This window comes from Drosophila eugracilis, unplaced genomic scaffold (assembly GCF_018153835.1).
Source record: "Drosophila eugracilis isolate 14026-0451.02 unplaced genomic scaffold, ASM1815383v1 contig_90, whole genome shotgun sequence".
Taxonomy (NCBI): Eukaryota; Metazoa; Arthropoda; class Insecta; order Diptera; family Drosophilidae; genus Drosophila; species Drosophila eugracilis.
Window position 1 is genome coordinate 8,858,732 of NW_024573812.1, and position 25,519 is coordinate 8,884,250.

General features: G+C 39.8%; 1 protein-coding gene across 1 annotated transcript; it reads right to left on the bottom strand.

The window, feature by feature from the left end:
• Positions 1 to 22,246: 22,246 nt before the first annotated feature.
• Positions 22,247 to 24,367, bottom strand: LOC108112257 (kinesin-like protein Klp59C). Its single transcript, XM_017222079.2, has one exon. It carries the CDS (start codon positions 24,229 to 24,231, stop codon positions 22,372 to 22,374), a length of 1,860 nt encoding a protein of 619 aa, XP_017077568.2. The 5' UTR covers positions 24,232 to 24,367; the 3' UTR covers positions 22,247 to 22,371.
• Between the last annotated feature and the right edge of the window lie 1,152 nt (positions 24,368 to 25,519).

The following is a 25,519-nucleotide window of genomic DNA, read 5'->3' on the forward strand; positions in this document are numbered from 1 at the left end:
CGCTTAACACTAAACAGGAGCGGTCAGAAAGTAACTGGTCTTATTTGAACTAACCCAATATGCTGATATCTGTAAGTAATATCTTAGCCAAAGCGTTGACAATGAAATCATTTAATCTGCCATCAATTAATTTCCTGAGTGGGTATGAAGAAGCCATTCGCTTGTATAGAACGGTTATTTTAATGACACAACTTGGTGTTGCACGTGTTTATTTGATGGTCCCAGTAGAGACCTAAATGCTAGTCTAATACAACCGAGTGCATAATAAAATTTATAATTATATATTTCTAGATCCCAAATGTAAAGTATTGGGATCATAACAATCTGAAGATCACTTTAATTAAGTTATTCTACATTTTATAAACTTAATTTTCACTTTTCTTTGGAACAGTTTCTAAACCCATCTGTGGCGTAATCCAACGAAAGTAATAAACCTGTAAAAATATTGGTAAATTATACAGATTGGAGACCTGTCTACATTCTACATACATATGCATAAATATCTACACAAAAGTGGCCAAAGCTTCTTCATGATATACGACAATATCTTTGTATGACTTGCTAACCCTATCCCTTCACTTATCTTATTCAACAGGCAACCCCATGACCTACCCACTGGGCAAGGATCTGGGCAAAAGTGTTAAATATCTTGCACTGCATTCTTGTTTGCAGTGAAATTCCGCAGCTCATGGCTTGACAAACATGGCCCTGTTTCGAGAGGACAAAGCTGGTGGAGATGATGCTGATGTGGCAGAGGCGAACTTCCATGCCCGCAGAATGTTTGCTCAACACTTATTTTCAGTGAAAGGTTTGGAGGCGTGCGCGAAGATAGGAGGTCTAGGTATAAGCCTGCGAATTCCTTACATAGTTACACAGAGAAAAAGTTATCTAAATTCATTGTTATTTATTTCCTTGATATTAAAAAATATAATAATACATTTTTTATATAGTTAATCTTCTAAGATGCTAATTTTCATCTCATTTACAAGTTTTCAAGCTCGTTTAGAACAAAGTACCATTTGCATAAATTACATAACGTAGTTTTTGTGAGTGTTGCTGCAGCTGAAACTGAAACTTCGACGTTCTCAAGTGCATATTAAACAGCGGATGGCCCTCAGGTCGTCATCTGTGGCTGATGCCGTCGAATGTCTCGAGAGTTTTGTTAACGTCCCTTGGATACTGGCTGTATCGCATCCATAATGCAAGTTCCGCTTACAAAACTCACTTTAAAATGCACCGTGCACGAAGCTATTTCTCTCTTTCATTTAAATTTGTTATTGTCGAGAAGGGAATGAATTTTTATAGTTTTGCATTTGTCATTCTGTCAAATACCAGGCTACAACAAAAACTACTGCTGCCGTGGAATTCCGCGACCGACGGGTGTCAAAAATGTTGTTGAATTTAGGCGACAAATCAAATTGCAAAAAAGCTCACGCTTTTAACTCAAAAATGCAAACCGCCATGCAAAAACGGAAGCTGATGCGGATGCGTTCAAAATGGTTTCTGATTGTATGAAAATCCAATGCCGCACTCAGCCAGAAACTGTTGCATACTTTGGGGCTTTGCCTGTCATAGGAAACTGAACTTTGAGAATAATGCGAACGAATAACAGAGTTGATTAAGTATTGTATTGTACTATAGAAGCCTAGGTTTATCTGTGGGATACAGTTGATATTGTTAAGCTTAACAGTTGGAAGCTCACTTGGAATTCAAGTCCAAACCCAACGGTTAATCACTGACACACAATGCTTCTTTAAACTTTTGAACATTTAATGTGGTATAAGTATACGTATTTTTATGCTTCTTGCATTTTTAAATCAAATAAAAACTTTACTACTCAGCCTAATTTGCTTTAAAATGTCTTTGCAATTTGAAAAACCATCTTAGCATTTTCCCTATTAGTGTAAAGTTTCAAAAGTCATCTAGAAAGTTTTACTCCCTGCAACTCAAGTGCAGACGCCATTAATTAATATAAATGACGACAGTTTCTAATGTTTGTCTTGGGGCCGCGGTGCTAATCACTTGGACCCAGACCCATAGCCAGACCCACAGCCATCCGTCGTTCACGAGAACATGTCGCGTTTGCTGGATGTCATTAAAAAACTGAAGCAAAAGTGCCTCTTACATTACAACCCATAATTTTCGCATATTAGTCGTGGCTGACTGAGGGCCTGGGGCTCTTGCCAAGTGGAAACATTGCGGGAATCGGAATCATATGCACTTAACATGCAATTGCGTGCCGAGTACGAAGGTGCGGGCCAAGGAATCGTTGGCAAATTCGCTGGGCTGAAAATGAAAACATTATTCATAAGCAGTCCACGGCATCGGCATTGGCATCGGCATCGGTGGGCCCAAGGATCCCGGGATTTTCCCACCAAAACACAACTTGGTAGCAGGAGGTCCTTCGTCTGGTCGTTGCTTTCACTACCCACACACACACACGAGTACTAACGAGTCCAGTGCTTCGGTAACTGTAAACTTTACGTGCCCACATTTCCAGTTTGCATACACAAAGGAAAAATTGATATCATCTTGAAAGGAAAACATTATTCTGAACTTAAGCTTAAGCTTAACTTTGTTAAAATCAGAATAAATAATAGATATTTTTAGGTGGCTTTGGCATGTACTTGGTTGATTATATTACTCCGAACTTTATTGGGAACTTTTTGTCTTTAATCTTACTAGGAATTATAGTTGACATATCCCCATTGTGCTCAGTGTCATAAGAGTGTGAGCTACGAGTGGCCTCGTCATCTTAAACGTAATCAGAGGCGATATCAAAATCCCCCGTGTGAGTTTCTAATGAACTGGCGTGCCCGGAGTTCTTTGCCTTTGGTCCAATTTATTGAGCCATAAAGGTGTCAAAATGTTCTCGTTCTGGCCGCACCATTCCGCTAGCATATTCGTTCATTGTGAATAATTAGGAAGACGTTTGCGTGTTGGCCATCCTCACTCACCTCCGCTGCCACCTTTGGCATCACCATAAAAAAATCTCATTAGGCCAAATGTGTATCATAATGACTTTCCATTTACCTTTGCTTCCTTCGCACTCCTTTCCCAGGCTTATTTCCCTTCTGCTTTTTTTGCCCGGTACCTTGTTTGAATTCGGTTTGCTAATTCATTAGAGCTGGTAAATGAATGGACACGGAGTTGGGGGGATAGATTTCTTCAGTTAATCATTGACTGTAGATTAGAGTTACCCCTCCCTGGGATGGTAATTAAAGGGCTTCGATATGCCGGACATTCTTTCTTTGAATTAAGCTTGAATAATGTTGCTATTCCTACATGAAAAGTAGCACCAACTTCAATATCAAACTGAACATAAGTTAGCTTTAATTACTTTTAAAAATATTACAATCGTTTCTAAACTGTAAAATAGAAAACACATTTAAATTCCAACCAAACAAGGCTAAAAATAACCTTTGAAGATTGCTTAGCGAATTTTTATGCATTAGCCGACAGTTACTTCATCATCATTAGGAAAAGTCCCCGCTGTTTTTCCCACCCATGAGGCGTATTCGCTTTAATTACATGCTAATTATCAAGGAATGACTTTCCAGAATCGAGCTGAATGAATTGCATTTCTGTCTGTTATTCGTTCTGTGGCTGTGTGCCTGATTAATTTCCTTAGGAAAATCCCTTCGCTTTCTCAGTCTCTACCACAAAAAAATCGAAACTGCAAAAAACGAATTGAAGTTTATTTGCGGCGAAGGAGCAGGGAGGAAATTGTCAGCTGTGAGCAAAATTCACAGCCAAATTGGGATCAAGTTGTGGTTGGACTTGGGCTTGAGTTGTTCTTGAGTGCTTGTCGGACATGGCTTCTGTTCGATTTCGATGCTTTTGTGGTCAGTGTGGGATGGGAGTGGGCTTGTGGGTAGACGGAAATCCCCACTTTTCCACCTCCCAACACCCCAAGGATGCTCTGCGGACCCTTTTCATGCATCGTGTGAAATATGCGGAGCACTCAGAACAGAGAGCTCTCTGCCCGGGGGCAACTTTTGTTGTTTGTTGGTCAAATTGTCGTAAATTAGTTTTAACACCTGACTGAGTGGCTTTTCGAGTATATACTAGTGTGTGCAGGTGTGTGTAGGTGAGTTTTCCGATTTACTCTCAACAAGTTTCTGGCCACTTTGTCTGTGGGTGAACCCTTTTCCTCAGTCTACAGTCGAACTTCCCTAATTTACACTTTCCAACTACTAAATCCAAAAATTGAGCTAAAGCTTTATGTTTATTTGCCATCCCAGACTTACAGGCTTAACATATTGCTAATAACTTATACATAAACAAATAGCACAGAAAATTAAAGAGCTTTTAATGTAAAGTTTGGCCTTTCCAGAAGTTTAGGCTTTCCTAAGTTCAATATACAGAAGTCTGGCTGTTGCTAAGCCCTGACCTTGCCGTTCGGTTTGTGGTGTTTGAAATTAATGTAATCGGCTTTGTTTAGCCGTAAACTATGTGCGAACATAGATTTTCAATTAAATTGAATGGTGAAAATGCCGGAAAACTCATTCGGCCATTGACTTAAGTGGAAGGTGTTTTTGAACGAGCCTGAGGTTTTGTCCCATTTCAAGTGGTTTGGTTTTCTTACATGGGCTAGGTCTTAACCGAAGGCAGCTTAAAGTCACTTCCTGGCCTTATCCCCCGGTGTGCCATTTAAGTATTCACATGGAAATTCCATCTGTGCGAGAACAGCCAGAGCCAGCATCTCGATTATGCGCTTTATGCCTCATCATTAATTACAATGTACTCACTGGTTGGGTCTGACTTTCTCAATGGCTGACTTTCTTGGGTTTTTGTGTGCGGCTTTTCCCACCCGGCGCCCTTGTTTTCCCATTTTACATTTTACATTTTCCATTGCTTTCTGATTTTGGCTCTTCAAGCGCTGAGGTAGCCGCCATTTTCCCGGGTATTCACATTCATGTGAGTATATGTGTGTGCATGTGTGTTTGTGTGCATTTTTCATTTCCGCTTTGTCGCTGCGGCATTTCCGTTCATTTTTCACATATTTTTACGCTGGCGAGACGATGACTCCACGTGTGTATGTGTGTTTGGGAAAATGAAAACTCGCCTTTTTTGTCGTGGCTTGCAATTCATTTTTCATGTCACCAGCTCCTTCGGCGCCCTTGTCGCCAGGATTTGCTTTAAAGCTTTCGGTAATCCTTTTAGAAATTACATTTTCGCTCCCTCTCATGCGTTGGTTTATGCCTTTCTCGCCCTCTTTTGCCAACTACAATGTTGTCAATACTTTGAACAATGAGATGAGGCATTCATTTTAAGCGTTTCACCTGAGACCTTCAGCGACCCACACTGAAGGAAATAGTACATGGGCTTTCGTCGATCTAACAGCTCAATGAAACTTCTCAGTAACTATTTTCAATGAAAAATGAAAAAAGGTACTCAAGTTTAAAGATTAACCAATTTAGAAATTAACGTAACACCTCAATCAAAAACTTATTGAATAGTCAAAATAGATAAAAAATGCCAACAAACTTGAATATTTTCCCCGTGCAGAGAGTAGCTTTTAGTGCCTGGGTCCTTGGGTTCAGGCTGAGCCACTGATTTGGGACGGCCCCAAGAAGTCATAAACCACTCAGTGGCCAACTGAAAGTACCACAAATATTTGCCGCTAACCAACTTGCCGCCAGCAAATCTCTCTGTCCTGTTGGTCCGATCTCTCCACATCTCACGTTCGTTAAGTTTGGCTGGTTTTATGTGCTTTACTCTTTCGCCTTTTGATATATGGCCATTGCAGGCTTCGCTTTTCCACGTTTCCACGTTTCCACCTTTCCAAATTGCCTTTTTCCACAGGTAACTCAATGTGTGTGTGTGCGTATATGTATAAAACCGAAAGTGCTGCCATTTATTTTATTGCCACCTCAAGAGCAGCAGGAACTTCACCTGTCCGGCGATGAGTAAAAACTTTGAAAGCTGCCATAAAATAAACTGGGACCGAACAAAACTCGAACAAAAAATGACTGAAAAAAAGATGCGGAAAAATTGAGAAGAAAAGAAAAGTGACCCGAATGTTGTATTTTTACAGTATTTGGATTTGTGCAGCGTTTCGTGTGTTTTTATGATGGGATTTTAACGAAATTTGCTTGTCTGGCGGGCGATTGAATGGCTCTAGCAAGCCGCCCAGAAAACCCACCCAGCGCCATCTGATGCCATGGTTAGTAGTGATGCAGTGGTCCATGGCTCGCTCTGATGGGTTTTTGTGCCACCGGGGTTATCGTAATGACCAGCTTATTAGGGGCAATCAGGTGCAGTTGGCAGGTCATTGTCTTGGCCTCGCTTTCAAGCCTTGCCCATTGGAGTTGATCAGATGTGACCACAATTACAGGGGTTAGATCGTAAAAACTGAAAAGATTTTGAGTTCAATTTGTCTAAATAATACACTAAAAAACACAGAATAATAATATTGTATCGTTACTCGCCCTAATTTAATGCAGTTTAGCAACTTTTTTGTTCTTCTTCTGCAACTTTTTGATGTGAATTTTAAGCCGTTGCTAAAAAGTACAAGATGATGCGTCCTTTTCTGGCTAATGAATTTGTTAGAAACTTTGAGCGGGCAAAAACAATGCGGCAAAAAAGTCAAAGTTCCGCACTGATTCACTTCACTTTATTTGATATAAATATTAGTTATATGAACACTCATCCACACGACGCCACATTGTACTCATAACCCAGAAAAAAGGGAAACAATTTTATGGTTTTTGTGGCCAACTTGGTTTTCCGAAGTGAGGCTTCTGCCCGGCTCATGGGATTATTGAGGGTAGACTTCGAGCAGAATGAGGCGGAGGAGGTTGGTGGGGGAGTGCTTAACAATTTAGAAGGCCCTAATTGACAGCATTAGGATTCTGGAAAATTGACAGGCCCCCGAGTCGAGGCTCATAAGTACGCTTTAAAATGTTCTCGGTTAGTTTTTCTTCTTCTCGGCAGCTCAAACATTTACAAATATTTTATGAGCACTTAACTTGGGACACTCACTCGCTCGTGGATATAGAAAGTGTGGATGGGTGGTGGTTCAGGGAGAGGGAGGGCTGAACACGCAATAAAAAGTCAACAACAACGGTTTGACAGTGGGTTGCTGGGTGTGGCTTTAGGAGGATGATATCGGTGTCCCACACCCATCTAGGGAACATCTCAACGCAAGGACCTGGGGATGAGGATGCCTTAGTCAGGACAAAAGTTGTGCGTGATGCTGCTGGCGGTGATGACGATGCAGCATGACATGTTTGCCAAGTCCTAAATTAAATCAATTTAATAAGCTGTCAATAATGCAGAGCAGCAAGGACAGACAGTGAACTGAAAGTAAACTAAACGTAAAGTGAGTTAAATAAGCCAACACAATAGAACTCACTGAATGAGCAATTTAATTGAAAGGAGATAGGAGATGCATTTTCGGTAAAATGGATTTACCTTGTTTTTCTCTTGTTAATAATGGCAAAATCGTTGCGTAATAGAAACACACAAAACAGAGACGAATGCAAATTCGTAAATTCATTTCGCAAATCAAATAAAGGAAAGCAACTAAAATGTGAATTTCTTTTATTAATCAAATTGAATGGAAAAACTCGTAATGTGAATAAATAGTTTTTAAATATCATTTATATTTTATACTATTTTCATTGTTGAAGCTAATAAATTCCTCACTAAATACCTGAACAAGGTCCAAAATGATTTTCTCAACAAATATTTTTTGTGACGGAAAATATTACACTATAAATTCTTTAGTAATTCCGCAATATTTCCGATAAATATTTCGGAGATCACAAGGATTATCCGTGTCCTTGACACTGCCTTAAATATTTCCACCTGCGATTACACTTCGCTTACCTTGTTTAATTAGGGGAGGCGTTAATTACATTACCTTCAAAGCCATTTACATTACCTGCAGTCATATAGTATATGCATGAATACATTCAGACCAAGTTTATTAATAGAAATGGTTAAAGCATTGCGACATGCCATCCTTTTTTCTTGGCTCCTGAAATGTGAGCCTTTTCTCTGCTAAATTTATACAGTATCAGAAGAAATCTTTAAGATGGGTTAAGAAGAAAATCAGAAGGGAAATCTTGGCCGGGTCATAGGCAACAGTTTATGGTCGAGGTGAGAGTGTGTATTTTTTCATGGCAACGTACGATATTATTTCTTATCTCGGGACAAACGTGAGGTTCCACCAATGGTCGAGTTCCCCATTTTCCCACCATCATTGTTTCTTTTCCCATCTTCCACCTTGTTGCGATTTCCATAACTATAAATATCGATTACCTCTACTGCCAGCCATCGCCCCGAGTGCTTAAAGTTGCCATCAGACACGCCTACATAGGAATAACTACAGTAAATATTCTATATACGGCATAAATGGGATAAAAAGAAAGAGCGAGGTTAAAGTTTTAGGAAGAGTTTACAGATGTTGAAAACGAAAACTTTGAAAATATAACCACATAGCGATTTTTAAACATAATATTAACCAGTTATCAAGCTCTTTGATCGTATTAGAGATTACCACTGATATATTGACCAGATTTGTTAGAATATAATGCATATACTTTCAAATTTTCTAGAATGTTTCACAAAAAGGGTTCTTTCACTCTGAGTCACTGAAAACATAACAATGAAATAAAACTATTATAGTATGGTGTCTTTACTGTATAAACTTCCGATCACGCCGGCCACGTTTTTTAGAATGTTCTTTTTTTTTCGTTTTCGCATTCCAGGGATGGAAGATACTCTCGGTACTTTTACAAACCAGGGATAGCACACATAATACATATCCAGGGCTACACAAATAACATAATATAAATAACCTAAAACTACGTTGGCCATGTTTATACTAAGAGTAGTTGCTTACATAGTTCTTGTTACTACACTATTCAATAATTTCATAAATTTTACACCAAATAATATTAGATTAATACAGAACAGTAAAAGCCGAAAAGTTAAAGCCACATAAACCTGATTAACAGAAGACTGTTAGCTTTATACTTTTGATTTTTAATAGTTAGCTGATTCTATTTATAGTAAGTACGAATAGGTTATGTTCTCAAATAGTTGGAGTTTTGTTTTAAACTTAGATAGCAGACTTAAAGAGCGTATTAAGAATATTTTTAATGAGTATAGCTTTTGAATAAAACGAGCAAAAAACGCTGATTTATAAGAACGAGTTATTTTATATCGTTAATAATGGAATATTTATAGTAAATAATGCATAACATTAGTTAAATTATGTTTAAAGCTGTTTAGGATCTGTAAAAAAACAACACAATTTTATGAAACTTGACACTCTTGGTTACATTAATTTATTTATGTCAGCTGCCTGTTCACATTACTGATATTATACTGTAAGCATAGATAGGCAAAGCAACCCACACATGCACAGGCACCTCAATGGGAAGCAACTTGAGGCTGTCATTGTTTTCTTCTCCCTTTTGCCACTTTCTCCGTCTCGTATCTTTGAAGCTTTTATGCTCCAGCTATTGCCATTTCTCCAGCCCCGTTCCTGCTGGCCCGCCTCCTTCCACCTTTACCTGCCTTATTTTTCTCTTTGACAAATAAATTGACATGCCACATTGCGATAGCGACGAATAAAATTCCCACATAAACTCACACTCCCACAGTAACACCCACGCTCACGCATTCTCGAGGAAAAGCTGGGAATTTTCGACTTTGAGGTAAATATTATCACGTATTCGTGCGCTTTTCTAGGATTAAACAAATAATCGATTAAACGTAAGAAGTAATTTGCAAAAATAACCATAAAGCTCATTAGAGGGTTGTGATTTGATAAGTTTCCTAATTTATTTTTATAATTATTAAAATATTTTTTACTGACGTTGCAAGAAAGAAGATTTTACTTTTCGTACTTAATTGCTAAACATTTATAATATCGCCTTGTTCAGGGTAGTAATTTTGTTTAGTTTTAACTTCAGAGAATGGCCGCAACCTTCCCTTTAAGTCGTATTTTATTTTTGAAAACCTTTTTATTCTCCAAATAATTATCCAGGGTTAGGGTATGAAGTGACACCACATGAAGGCAACTTGTAACGACATCAAGGCAGTTTAGAGGCAACATTCGAAGGTTGCTCCGGCAATGATGGTGCGTGAGACTTTCTCCCACTGCTCCTCTTTGCCACCCACTTTCTCCACACCCTCTCACCTGCCTTCTAACTGCGTTCTTTCTTCCGCAACGAAAACAATGAAATGTCAGGCACGTACGAAAGAAATTCGTTTACTTCGACTGTTTTCCTTTTCTCTCGCATTTTGCTTCCACTCTTTATCCTTCCACTCTTCTAGACCATTTTGGGTATTTGGATACCCTAACAAAGGGTATTACGAGTAAGAGAACTATGAGAAATTATTGAAAATATAATATTTTTCCCAGTCAGATTGAAATGCAATGTTAGAAATAATATTATCAACTTTTTAAAATAGTTTTTTACATTCTACATTTTTACACTTTGGATTTTGACTTTAATTAGTAAGAAAGAACTTTGCCTGGATATTCCTAATTCAAAGGGTATTCCAGATTCGGTTTATCAAATACCCTCTAGTTTTCCCATATTTTTTTATTTTTTGGCCGACTAGCTTGGCGAATTTGACGTGCAACGTGAACGTCGACGGCAGGAAAGAAAATAAATATGCCACAATATGTTAACGACAAGTCTGCCTTGGCCTCCAGTCACCTGCCACCCCCTCCTGGTATTAGCACCACTAGGCGAACTACGTGCCAAGTTATACTTTTGGTGCTGACTGTAAATAAATATTATTTAAGCGACACTAAAAAATTGTATTCGATTATTCAGCAAGTGCTAAGATAAATGAATGGCCTTGCGGGTTGGGGTGGTGGAGGTGGAGGTGGAGGTGGTGATGGTGGTTGCTGGTGAAAATGGGTGAGTGAGTGGCTTACCACGAATTATGTGCAATAAATGGAATGTGACAGCATAAATCATTACAGCAGATAGCTCTCCCTCTCTGACTGTCTGTCTTTCTCTGGGTTTTTCTGCCTTCCTTTTCCATTCCCATTTTGGCCAAAAGTACGCAATCATTTTTCAATAAGCTGTATTAGCTTGTCAGCCAACAGATGCCGTTGCGTAGGCGCTGCTTGTAAACACATATAGATACATACATCAACCATATCGATGCCCCGAAATGGGGAAAACATTCAAATATTGTCTCCGTTACGAAAACGCCGGCGGGCTTTCTGCGTCGACCAGTCGTAATTCGATCGTTTGTCGACCAGACCAGTTTTGGGGGATGTTCCAGATTACGATATCCCATAAAGGTGAATTGCGTGTACCAGGTAATCGGCATATATTAAACGGAATTACTGTTTGGGGGGTTTCATAAAAAGTATCTACAGACTAGATTACTGACTACCAATGAGTAGCCAATGTACTTACATAGAAGTATAATAGATATGATATGAGCAATGAGATTCCTTATGAAAATTACCACTCTAAGAGTTTTATTTCTATATTTGATCCCAAAAATATGAGATTTAGTAAATAATCCTCTTTTAAGAACAAGTTAGAGCATAGTTTCCCATTAAGTGGAAGTGTACCGACAAATTGCAATCACAACGTGTTTCGTATGTTTGTGGCTACGCTGCAGTTGCCAATTGGCCAAAAAGGCTCCACAACGGTTGCCAATAAGTTTGGCAATAAAGCCGGACTTCCTGTGCCGGCACAGAACGAGAACCGGCCATAATTACAAGTTAATGGGGTCCGCGTGTAAGCTGTTCTCCCGATGGCAGTACTCCGCCTTGTTGGTAATAACTTTATTAATTACATCCTCGGACTTGCCAGGACACTTGCCACTTGCAAGGGCCTCGACGTCCTTTCGGTTCCTGGGCAACAGCTGGCCAACTCCGCTTTTTGTGTGTGCGCCGCCTTATTAATTTATTCAATTTCCCCTTTTTACGGCCTCTCCAAGTGAATTAGCAACTGAAAGTGCTTTCGGCACTCTCACTGCCACTTCATTTCCCTCTCAAGAGCTCAGTTCAGGAGTTTAAAGTGAACTTTAAAAGACTCCTATAGCTCATCTAATCTGATTTTCCGATTGAATACAAAATCAATTTGTATCGAAGAGGGGATATTTTTGACATCAAATCATGGGCCCAACCTAAATTTCTTAGGAATATTTTAAATAAATAAAAAACACTTTAAATAGACAAATAAATCACCAAAATAATTGACATATTAAAGACCAACAAATGAGTGCTAAAGGGGTTTCACTTTTAATGCCGCAATTAAAAATGATTAAAGCCAATCAATGGCGCACACATCGCCATTATTGATTTATATTAGTCGTGGATATGGAAAATGATTTATTTTTACTCGCTCTGCGGGAGGTTTCCATTTTTTTATATGGCATTTTTTATACTTGGCCTTGTGGTTTTTGTCTGATAGCTAATATTTACTAGTTGCCTGGGGGCTTTACATATTTATCAAGCTTTTTGCTTTGCAAATTTGAAAGTAAATAATTTCTTTGATTCGATTAATGGAAAGTAAATGAGCCAGAAGCTAGCTTATTATAAATATAAATAAGTAAATTACTATCAGCCTTGTGGGCAGCTTTTCAACAGGGCTGTTGAAAGTGTTGTTCAGCCACTTCGAAGGCTCAAATAAATCCGCATAAATCACTGACAACTGTACTTCAGAGGCGCCAGCGCATCAAAGACCACCGACTGTTGCCTAAGCTCTGGTTTAGGCCCCCCGGGTCCAACTTTGCTCTCTGCCGACTAAATGCCCACCAGCCTGTCCACATATGGCAACTATTTTCCCGCAAATTGGTATAAATGATGGTGGATTAAGCCAAATGCTCACCATAAATAAGAATTCCGGATGTAAAAGGAATGGGAAATGGGGGATTGTGAACTCAAACGAAGTTTGGAGTACTCTTTCTAAGAATTTAAGCAATTTTTGTGTTTTAAATAAGATTGTTTTTAAAGTTTGTTGATGATTAAAATCTTAAGAATTGAATTGTTCAGAAAGAAATATAGTTTTTGTAATTTAAAAGAGCCAAAATACATATTAAAGGAAGTTTTATATAGGCGGAGGATTAATTTTGAAATAATAATAATAATCGCTTTTGCTTTCATACATTACAGAAATAGTAAAGTCAGAATATTACCAAAATATTGGAATATTAAGAGGCTTAACATACTAAACAGATGTACCTTTAACGGAGAAGAGTATTTCAAAAACCCAAGGCGAAAAATTCCCTCGAGGAAGGCCAAGCGAAGCAAATCGCAGAAAAGTAGGCAATGATTTTTATTAATTGATAAGCATTTGCAACAAGTTGCACAGACACATAAGCAAACACCAGCTCACGCACACAGCTTAAATCCAATGCATGCGAGTGAAAAGTCGTTCTCCCGAATTCGTTTCATATTTGAGGTAGGATTTATCATATCAGATCATCGCAACGAGATAAGGCCCATGAGGACTTTGTAGAAATCTAGAGCACAAGCTGAAAGGGAAAGTGCTGGAAAATCTGAGGAAGCCTAGAAAGGGTAAGGGCTTCAGAAGAGCTACATCAAAGCAAGTGGAATTTAAGGTTTTAAAAAGCTGAAATGAGAAACTAAAACGGGCCTTAACAAAAAATGACAACCTTTAAATAGCCTTTTAAGCTAGAAATTTCGAAAATAACTTTAAGATCCTTGAGTAATGTCTTGCCAACAATGATGTATGCGTTTAATTACCGAGATGAATACAAGCATAACGAAGATAATTAATAATTTTTACCAACTAATTAATAGAAAAATTCCAAACTTTGCCGGGGCATTCACGGCTGACTAATTTGCAAAGCTAACAAAGAGGAGCAAAGCGCAGGAATAAGAGGCGACTGAAAAAATGCATTCTTCAAACTTAGTCAATAAGAAAAAAAAAAGGCAAGTAAGTATTTACTCCTTGAAAACTTTTTTCGAAGTCCCGTGCCTGGGCACAAAGTTTGCGCTTTTCTTGGGCCATAAAGCAGGGAATATGGTAAGCAGGGAAGGGCCAAGAAAAATGTGCACTTGTCAGCAGAAGAAAAGCGCCGAGGAATGAAGGAAGAAAGTAGCGAGGAAATCAAGGAAAGCCAAAGAGACTTCAACTCGAACCGAAACCAAACAAAACTGCAGTCGAAATCATTAAAAAAATGAAAGCGTAATTGATAAAGGGAATGCGGGCTGGCAGATGGAGAAAAATAAGTAGGAGCATGAGATGACTCAAGTTTATAGCGATGACATCGTTAAAAGTCTACCAAAGTACACTTCTCATGGAGTACTCCGTCCCCCCCACTAAAATTTGCCCCTCCGAGTTTTCCCAATTTCGCTCAGTTTTTCACTCCCTCTCTCTCTTTCGCTCTGAAGTGACTATTCAAGTGCCGAATTAGTGGCCACAAATTGGCCTGACTTCGGCTGAAAAGAACCAAAATGCGAGCCGAGGGCAAAGATTCATTGCAGCCGGCAGAAGATTAAGGAATGTGTGGTTAACTGTTAGCAATCTTGGCAAATTTAACTCCCACTCTAACTACCCCAACTGCCCCAACTCCCGCGAGAAGCAGAAAAGCTTCTTGTAAAATGCAAATGAGGGAAATATTTTCTCTCTTTTCTCGTCTCCGGCCATCTGAGTTATTTGAGCAAACCAAAATGCCATTTTGTGGGTATTTCTCTGGGAAACAAAAGGCATTCGCTGCAGAGTCAAGCACTACTGACCCCAACTTAAGCCCCCCCCTCCTCCGCCCTTCGGCAATTGCACAAAAAAAGACCCATTCAACCTTTTCCACGGTACTTAAACCGAACTAACAAAAAGTTCGCTTTATTTTTGCCTTCTATTTGACTTCGCCTCAGCTAGCTAAAAAGAGAAAACTATAAAGATGGGGCGGTGGGTGTTCTCAATTGGGAAGATCCTTTCGCCGCATAAGGCATTTGCATAAGTTGCTGTTAACCTAAACCCAACCTCCAACTTTTTGCCCAACTCAAAATTTTTGTTTTCGCAATTGTGGCGAAAAAACGGTGGCCGCAAATTAAATCGTCAGAGGCGAATGGAATAAAATGGCAAACTTTTTCAGTGGAAAAATATTTAGTTTTCGGCGTTTGCATATCCACACCAATACAGTAAAGTTGAAAGATGTTTTAGCATTTGAAGTTTCCCCAAAGACAAGCACAAGTTTCCAATATAAATCAATACAATTTCGGTTGGGGGCTTTGAAAGTCTCAAATTGGATAGAATGAAAAAAACTATATAATAAAAATTGTAAACTAAATTCCTTAAAGAACTCACAGCTCACTAACTTAAAGTTTCGAATGAAAAATAAATCCCTGAACTTAATTTCCGTCTTCAGGATTCATTCGGCTAGAAAAGTTTTTGGCCTAATTAAACATATAATAACAGCTTATATTTCTTTAGGGGGGCCTGTCAGCGGAAGTGTCCAACAAAAGCCGAAGGGTGAGAGGAAAGTTTTCTCTTTTCCCGTTGATAAGATAGGAATCCCCCACTGGCCAACTCTGTCCACGCCCTGTCAATGCCAAGTTCAAGTTTTCCCCTCCTCGGAAAAGGGTAAACAATATAAAACAATAGAAACGGAGAGGGGAAGTGTGAGGCTTGGCCCGACACCAATCTATATATATATATATAGAAAAATAAAGACGGAAACTTTTTGCTTATTTTTATGTGTTCACATTATTTTCTGCTGCTGTTTGCACTTTATTACATTTTCTCCTTTTTTTTTGGCCAACTGACATATGAATATGCTGGGGAAGGAGGGAGTTGATTGCTGTTTGGCCAAATTATGTTGTTTGAGGGGTAACAACAAGTGCCAAGATCGTAAAGTTAAGCTGGCAACATTCCTCTAGGCTCCCCTCAGATGAGTAACTAAATTTGTGGCTCCGAAGCGAGTCAATAAAGTTTCACCATCGCCACTGCCGCTGTCGCTGCCATCGCCATCTTCCGTTTCCGGCCGGAGTTTAATTTTCTGGTTTATTTTTGTGTTTTCCTTCTTTTGGGAATGGTGGAAATCAATAGCGGTATTTATTATTCAACAGCAAACAAGAAACTCAAAATCAACTCAAGCCAAGAACCCCCCAATCCCCGAAGACTATTTTCCTTTTGTATACTCGTATTTATCCCACACTCAAGGCCATCAATGTTCGGGCCAAGGTTGCGGCAAATTAAAATTATAAAAAGAAATCATGTATACGCATTACGTATAAATAAATTCATACTCGAGCGGCACTTGTGGCCGCATTTGTGTTTTTGTGAGCGTATTTTCGAGGGCCTGGCTCAAAGTCACGCGATTGTGGCCCAAAGTCAAGTGCCTTGCACAAGTTGGTTTCACTTTGCTCAGCCAGCTCAGCACAGCTCAGCTCAGCTCGCCTGACTCTTCGAGTGCGTTTTCCATTTTCCATTTAATTACTGTTTTGTGCCGGCCTCTTTTCCACTCGCTCCTTCTGGCCTTTTACCAGTAATTATATTTGCAACTTGGCCCAATCAGTCGGCTGTGATGTAATGGGCAAAAGTTATTTTTTTGTGATATTGATTGGTTTCCAATTAAAGTCTTTTATTACTTTTTGTTTTAATAATTTTGTTTATTTCTAAAAACATTTTCTTTTGCTAGGTAAGAGGGCCATTAAAGTGGTCCTTGAGATTGCGATTCTGACTTTGGAGTTAAAGTACTTTTTATTTAAAAATAATAATTTGGGATTGTGTGATTTGAATAGAATATAAAAACCTTATCAAGTTAAATCCTTTTCTCTTTTTGTATTTATTTTTTAAAATTTAAAAGTTGTAAAGAGAAGTCTATTTAGAGGTATGCAAAGGTATTGCAAATATCATGAACTTTTACCTTAAGGTTAAGCCCCTTTTCTTACAATCTCTACTCTGTCAGAGAATCTAAGTTTATTAATCTGTTAGTTTTTATTAGTACACCGAACTATAATTTCCCTGGCTTCAAAAACTATGTCATAAAAGTATTTTTAAGAAGAGTAAAGTCGCCTCCACATGTGAAGGTAATTGACTTTGAAATGAGCTTCTCCTTTTGGCTGGAACTTCTAAGCCAGATGCATAATCCACTTACCCTTGGACATTTTGGGGCAATCAAAGGTGCCTGCCTGCGGGTCGAAGCCGGCAACATTTTGGCTTGGAGTGGTTGCAGGCAGCCAGACACAGAATTCAGTCATTATGAGGTTGGGGAGCCATAATATCCGAACACATCCTTCCTGCTTGGCTGGCTTTTCCTCTCTTCGCCCCTCTAACTGTCATGTAGTGCAAGGAAAAGCGGCCACGAATAGTTTCGGGCCGTTGGCTTCTTTTTGTCATTTTCATTTTTTCTGAATATGTATATTTTTCTTCGCGTTAGAAGGCGAGCTGTTGTTGTTGGGCTTTTTTGGGTGGGAAAATTCGAGTCATGTGTGGCAGACATGCATAATTCAAAACGTGGCTGGGAAACTGTTTGTCCTGCCCCGTGTGCTGGCCTGTGTGTGTGTGTGTGTGTTGCCACTTTTTATGTCGGTAACTCGACTGTGGGGACACATACATATACATACTCGTACATAAATGTACGTTCTGTGTGGGCTAACGCAATTTTCGTATTCAGGAAAAAAGCGAACAAAATGTCACCGCCTTCGCCTTCTGTTTGACATATTTTTCACACAACGTCTGCTTGTTAAATTGTTGGCGGCAATTTTGAGGTTAGCGTGACAAACAAACACTGCCACATAAACACACTTACCACCACATATGCAGCTGCAAGGACATGCCAGTGCAACCAAATTGATGTTTGTTAAGTTCTATGGGAGTTATGCTTAAATTTGGTTTTTGAGTTTTCTTTGGCCTGACAAGAAGAGAGGTTTATCCTCTCACTGGCGTTCAAACTAATTAACTTACGAGGTAATTTACTTCCTTTTTAAATCTATAGTTTTGGAAGTGCTAAATAATGATCCTGTGAAAATTGAAACTAAACCAGCAATCCAGCACATTTCCGTGTTGATCTCACACCATTTTTAATAGACTTCCACCGACATCTGACAGGGTTAGTAAATATGCAAAGTTGGTTTTTATCTTGGCACATTTCTCTGCAACGTTTTCCATATACCGGCACGCGAATGAAAGAAAAATGGTTGGGGGCACAGGACGTAGAGAAAGTTGGGTAAAGCTGGGAAAGTGGGAAAGTAAGAGACAGACCGAGAGAAAAAGCAGGGCGGGATTGGGAATCGCTTGCATGTTTAGCACTTGACGGCTTAATGGCGAACAATTTGGGTTAAGACAAGAGGCAACGCCCCTCACTGGACTCGACTGTTCGAAAGGACTGGCCCGGATTAAAGGATGTAGTTGGCCATGTCAGAAGAAAGAGAGCTTAAATAGGGACATTTCAATTATGGCAAGAGGCCTTTAAGAGAGTGCGAGTCTCACCAAATGTCGACTTACTCTAAGCATTTAAATTCATTCGAGTAATCAATTTCGGCAGCAGAATGCACTTTCCGAAAGATGAAAATCTCATTTCCCGGAAAATTGTTTTAACTGCAATTGTAATTCGAGACATAAATAATTCGCCCCGAGCATTCGGGCCAAGCGGTTGAAGCGACGACATGAGGGAAAGTACGGAAGAGGATTCGAATGAAACAAGGACTCAAAACCACCCATTGGACCAATAGCCAGTGGCCAAAACAGGACAAACAACAGTGGTAGTGGCGTGATCGGGGGAAGAGAGGTGGACGGGCGAAAGGATTGAGCCCTGAGCTTAACAAACATGCAGCTGCCAAGAATTTATTGGCTGGACAATGACAACGACAAGGACCGAGCAGGACAATTATCATTGTAAACATTTTGCCATGACTTCAGCAAAATGAGGAATGGACAACTGAAGGGGCCGAAATGGCTTAAACCTGCCACTCTACCAGCTTTTTTTCCAGCTTCCCCATATGTGTGCCTTGCCAAAAGTTTACTTATATTTGTCTGTCCAACTCTCAAGGACTTCTGTTGTTTGGAATTTGAAACTTTCAGGCAGCTACAACGTTTTTTAAATTTAAAATTTCAAGAGAAGTCATGGAAAGAATTTAATTATTATGGAATTATTATTAAGGTTTTGAATCATTGAGATCTTTAAGTAGCTTTTTATGCGTTACAAACTCGGAATTGTTATCTTTAACCAAAGGTTTAATTTGGAGTCTCACTCGATAATGGCTAAAAACCAATAAAATTTGTTAGTCTCTTTATTTTTCCTATCATGAGTTTCAATCATAGATTGCCATTTTATAAATCTCTCAATTTTCCGATATCCTTCAGCTGAAGCCATTAGTGCCTCTCACTTTTCCGACTGCCGCGAGCAAAGTTTTCCTGGCCAACAACAGTTTCGGCAACAGTTCGCAGCGGTAAGGGAAAAAGGGCGGAAAATGCTGCGAGTTCTTCAGTTGCAAAAGTGCATTAGACACAAAGTAATCGATACTCAATGGAGGACCAACTCTGCCGAAATGCTTTAAGCCTTCAATCTGTAGATGTGTTTGAGTTATCGCCCCGCTATTTCGGGATCTTACGGGTAGGTGTGTGTGGGCGGGGATTTTGGGAAATTTGTTTAGCCAACGTTAAGTTTACATTTATAGGACTTATCAGTTTCCCTAAATTGAAATGTTTGCACTCCGCTGAATCTGCACGAGGTTCCTTCCGGTTTTGTTTACTCTCACCATGCGTGTGTGTGTGTGAGTATCTATGTGCTTATCGAATTTACTTACTTATTTAGGTAGCTATGTTAATGGCATATTAGAAGGCAGCCACGAGGGTGGGCACTTCGGGATACCCATCATCATCCCGTGGGCGTATGTCTCTCTAGCCGTTTTAATGCCAGGTTAGGTAAACACTTGCGAAATGAATTAACTTTAAGCCGCAAAATTTGTGCTCTTGCGTGTGTTTGTGTGTGTGCTTGTACGCCTGTGTGGGTGTGCATACATAAATGCTCGTAATTGTTTATTTACATAACTTGACATAAGATTAAAGACGCTTTTGATTAACGATGCGAGAGACAGCAGGGACTTAAAATTAAATTGCAAACATTAAATTGTTGACAGGCAGCGATGGAAGCCTTCAAAGGTGTCGTCACAAGCTTATGTGGTATATGTTTATGTATTTGCATTATATTTGCAATTGGGAAATTATTTCTTATTTAAGCTATCAAATAGGAAATCTTGAAGCTAAGTTTATAAAATGTCAGAAAGCGTCTTGACCCTTTTATGGCGTACTTTTTCTTGAAGGTATGAAGTAACTGGTGCCGTGGGTCGATAGCGATACCGATAATTTGAGTTTAGTATATTTTGTATCTCAGTTTGGTGTTGTGCCCTGATGGAGTATGGTCACTCTCGGAACTTATAAGATGTTGATCGTGGTGAGTTTTTGTCGTGCGGTGTGTAAGGTTATGCTGCAGTAAGAGTCTTGTAAATTAAGCTTGTTGAGTGTTATTTTATGTTTACGTGACTCTGGGGCAGTGTTGTCAATTACGCTTCCGCGTTTATTGTAGGCAACTTCCACACCAGGGACGACAATAGGTATTTACATCAAGGCAGAGCATTTACTAACATAAATAGATAGAGGTTTGCAGATGTACACTGAGAGAAAGAAAAACATTGTTTCTTACTAAGCAATTCATCCCTCATTTTACTGACTCGCCAAAGAGTTTCCAGGGAAATAAACTCCAAAGAGCAATACAGAAGTTATGAGGAATGAATTCCAGTGAAAGTGTTCGAGGATGATCAAGGGAAGAACGAAAACAACATACATATATTGCAGTTGGCGACAGAAAAAAGGTGGAAAGCGAAAGACGAAAACTGAATATTACAGTACAGTTCAAAAAAGAATCGCGGATTACCGTTGGATTTAGAAATAGAAGTGAAGAATGAGAAGTGTACGAATAATTTTTGTGCGTGAAAAAATGACTTTTTTGTGTTATTAAGGAAATTATGTAGTATTAAAGTTAAAACTTGTTAATTTTATGTTTAAAATATATTCTCGAAATGTGTATCTTTCATTTGAGATATTACATTTTAATTTCCGTTATGTATTTCTCGAGATATTAAGGAATAAACTTCCAACTCACTGTATATATATAAATAAATAAATAAATAAACAAATTATAAGTCTTAAATATCAGTTAAAGTAAACTATTCTTAAAAAGCTTACTTAAGGAAGCAGTTTGAAAGGTGAGAAAGCGGACAAATTTGTATTTAGTTTAACAAATAGTAAACAGGCCAACCTAGCGTTCAAGAAAGCAAAGTTAGAACTAGACTGACATACCTAGAAAAATAAGCTAATTTAAATAATTGGCTTTTACATTATGTAGATACCGTACATACACCATGACAGCTTTTTAGGAACATTTTCTTTTCCCCGATTTCAATTAGTGTCAACTGCGCAGAAATAACGAAATTTGCTGCTTCATCCATATTCATCCGGCCTTAAGCATTTATGTGCGGATTTGCGCGAAAAAATGCCAAAAAGTTAAGCGAGTGGGCGGGGAGTTAAGGAAAAGCCGCCCTAAGCCATAATTTAATATATTGACACAAAGCTTTGTCGTAAGACGTGTCTTGGCACCATCATAATCCCCAATATTGTATATTGACAGCTGTCAAAGGAGCCACTTCTCCACTTCCCCCACTTCCGTTCAGTTCCAAGCGCACGGCAAAAAAACCACAGAAAAACTGTGTGGCTCTGAGGCGAAAGTAAGTTTTTGGCTTAATGCGCAACTATGCGGAAAATATTTGCGCTTAGTTTGAGTTCAGCATGGGAAAATGTAGTTACACACACACATGAACCTATGAACAGGTACGTGTGTGTTAGCTGAAGGACATGGCTAGAAGGACCCTAAGCCCAGAAAACAGGTTGGCACACAAATGAACTGGGCCAGAAGGCAAAGAAAAAAGGAGGTGACAACTTTAAGACGCCGGAATAAGTGCGGTGAACAGTCTTCAATCGGAGCGGAGATTATTCCGGGCGAAATTCAAATGAAGTCCTCCTACAATAGAGCCGCGTTGCTAGGTTTCATTTAATTTATTAAATGAATGTATTTTGAGCGTTCGGAATTTGCATTTTTATTTACATTTAAGCGTGCTGATAACATGTACTTAATTCACTTAAATTTAAGGGTACTTAATGTATTTTGGGGTTAGAGATACAGATGTTATAACGAGTGATTATAGATTGTTGAGGGTTAGACTTAGTTTTTATGATTTCCGATGGAGTATAAAAAAGTCTGCAAGCTCACAAAAACAATCTTATAATTATTATTATAATGTACCTTTTATTTAGATCTCAACAGATAATTTTGACAACCTTTTGAGCTTAAATAATTGCTGTAGAAATTGATAGATTGTAGAGATTGATTGTAGAGTTTCACCCTTAAGTTTCAGGGAAAGTTCCGTCCTCTGAATTCCGCCAATGACTTGGCTAACATCACAGAAGCTTCCTGGACGGAGCGACATATCCGTTCTGTCAACTGGCGACCAGATGCGGGATAAGTGGATTCTGATTCTGGTCCATGGATTTCATTTAAATGATTGACTCCGTCTGACTGGTTTCTTCCACCTGCCACTGATGGGGTTGAGGCTGATGAATAGCGATTCTGTCCGAATATATCTGGCATGGAACTGCTCTCTATGGAGGTTTCCAAACTAGAACCTGTGATAACGGGTTTGAGAGATGCAGTCTCCACCGTCAACTCTTTTACCCTGTCCGCATAACGTAGGGTATTCAGAGTGTGTTCGACTGAATGTAAACCCGGTGAAATCATGGCTATCATGCAGGTTTTTACCTTCTTTCCACCAATAAATGAGTCGCGCAGGACCTGAGTGAGCTTGGAGCCTCGGAAGGGCAAATGACACGACTGACGACCAAGAGCACGAATGCACTCCTTTAAGACCAACAGGGACTTGTTGATATCCGATCCTTCCTGGCGTGTTAAGCGATCTGCTGTACTATTATCCGCTCCTCTTTCATTTCCGGCCAGATCTATAAGCGAGAACTTTCCATGCAAACGGTCATTCGCCGAGGATTTCAGTACGATTTGGAACACGGCATGGGAACGAGAGGACTTGGAATTGGCTGAGGTTTGTCCCGAGGTGCGAACACTATTTCCCAACTCGAGTAGGGCCAAGACATCTCCAACGCTCTTCACCGCATTCTCTGTTAGGCCCACCACTTGCACCTGCTGGTTGCCATCTTCCAGGACACGTAGTTGCGGTTTACCAGGCATTAGGAGATCGTAGACCCGCGAGCCATAGATCTCAAAGAAACTGCAGAAGGTCTTCAACTTTAAGTTAACGTAATCTGGTGAGCTTAAATTGCTGAAAACATCTCTGGCGGCCATCGCATAGATGCCATCCATGCAGTTCTGCAGCTTGCCAGAAAACTGTCCACCCATCGTATGTGTCTTTCCACTTCCGGTTTGTCCATAGGCAAAACACGTGGCCATTCCCCCTTCAAAAATGTGTCGTATCAAGGGCTGGGCTGTGAATTCGTAGACCGAGGCATTAGAGCAATCCTCGTTAAAGACGTAATCGAAACGGAAGCTATGGTTATCCAAGAACTTGACCAGGTTCACATGCTTCCGAGGCTCGTGCACCACCAGAGTATCCTTTGATGCTATACTGACCACATCCACTTCCCGTTGTGCTAGCTCACAGCGTCTGAGTGGTCTCTTCCTCACACAAACCACAATTTGATGTTCCCTGTGGGGTTTATTAGTGTTACACGGCTTGACAGGTTGACTTGCCATCTGGAGACGTTGCAAGCGGATCATCCTGGCTATCTCCCAGTTGGGATTTCCTGGATCTTCGCTCTTCTCCTTCTCCCGTATTTGACGAGCCTGCGCTTGACACTCCCGCCTTTGTTCTCTTTGCCTACGCATCCTTTCGATTTGGTCAACCACATTGTCCTCTCGATTTGGAAGTGGCAGCTGGCGGGGAGTTGCAGTGGCCAATCGTGGTGTTAAACTCCCAGCAGCAATTCGTTCTGTCTTGGAACGCGGAGGTATGGAGGCCGTTTGATTGGACGATGTTCCACTGCATCGGGGCGTGTCAAAGATCTGGGGATTCATCAGGACGACCAGCTCCAGAGGCAGGTCCTTAGCCTGCATTCCGTGTCCCTCGGTCCATTCCACTGTCACTATATTACTGCTACCGCCCTGCAGTTTGACAACCGCTGCCAAGTGGATTCGGCCATCCGAACGACGGATAAACACCTTCTGATTGATCGTCAGTCGATCCATGGCCCAAAAGCAATCCAAATCCCACAATCCCGAAACCTGTCCTTCCGCTGCTTAACAGGACTTTCCTCCGATTTCTGCAACAAATGGGTTTCTAGAACTGTAAATTTTTACCGAATCAATGGGTATGTATGCCCAGTCGAAAGATAGTTTTGTGTTTGGGCTATAAGGGAGTAAAATGACAGGAAAGGCGATGAATAGTTAACAACCATTCAGATTTAATAATAATAATCGAATTTTAATTTTTGTAGAATTTATTCAAGAAGTTAGAAAATGTTTACCAAAGAATTTAAGAAATGACAATAAGTTAAGTTAAAAAGTTATATTTTACAGTTTTGAATGCTCTTTATTATCTGATATATCAGGTTTTCCTGTACCATTCCAGCGATGTCTACTCTGGGAAGGATTGTTTTAGCTATTTGTTCAATTTGAGGGCAAACAAGATGCAGCAACAATAACCGAATCAACAAACAACACCATTCCGAGAGAGCCTCTCTCGTCGGCAGTCGTCGTCCTCCTGCATGTCCTGCGTGTATTCTATTTGCCAAGTGGGTGGTCATGAAATGAAGCATTCTTTTACGAGGAAGAGAGAGGGTGTATATAAAGAGAAAGAGACGGGAACAAGTTGCAGATACGTTTGCATAAGCCGAGACGTGTGTAACGTACCAAATTGTTATTTATTTTTTGAAGTGCTTGCGCTACTGCCTCTGTGTTAAAGTACAGGTGTAACTTTGTGTGTGTTTTTGCTGGGTGTGGGGATGCATAGATAGATACATAGATACATTGCCCATAGATACGTGCAACTTGTTTCGGGACTTCAGTTTCGTCTTATTTGCGATTTGACGTCACAATTTGCCAAATTTACCGTGTAATTATCGGCAAAGGAGAACAACCGAAACCCAACCCTTATTTCAATCCCCTCAACGCCATTTGAAAAATGCAACAAGAAATGGGCAAAAAAGCAGGGCACTCCTGCTGCTCCCCCAGTTGATATGCAAATTTCGCATAGCTTTTTGTTCTATTTGCCCGACGGACCCCGGGCATATTTGTTTAACCGTAGTCAGACCGAGCCGGACAGTTTGATTTCGTTCCCGGGGTTTTCCATTTCCATTTCTGGCAACAACTTTTGCAGCTGCTCGCTGGCAGCACGTAAGCTGAATATTTGCTATATGCTTGCGTAAACTGCAAATCTGAAATGAACTAATAAACCAATTGAAATGGAAAACATTTGGCATTTTGTTTTACAAAAAACTGAAAATAATAATATGAAATAAATCGAAAAGCCATTGGA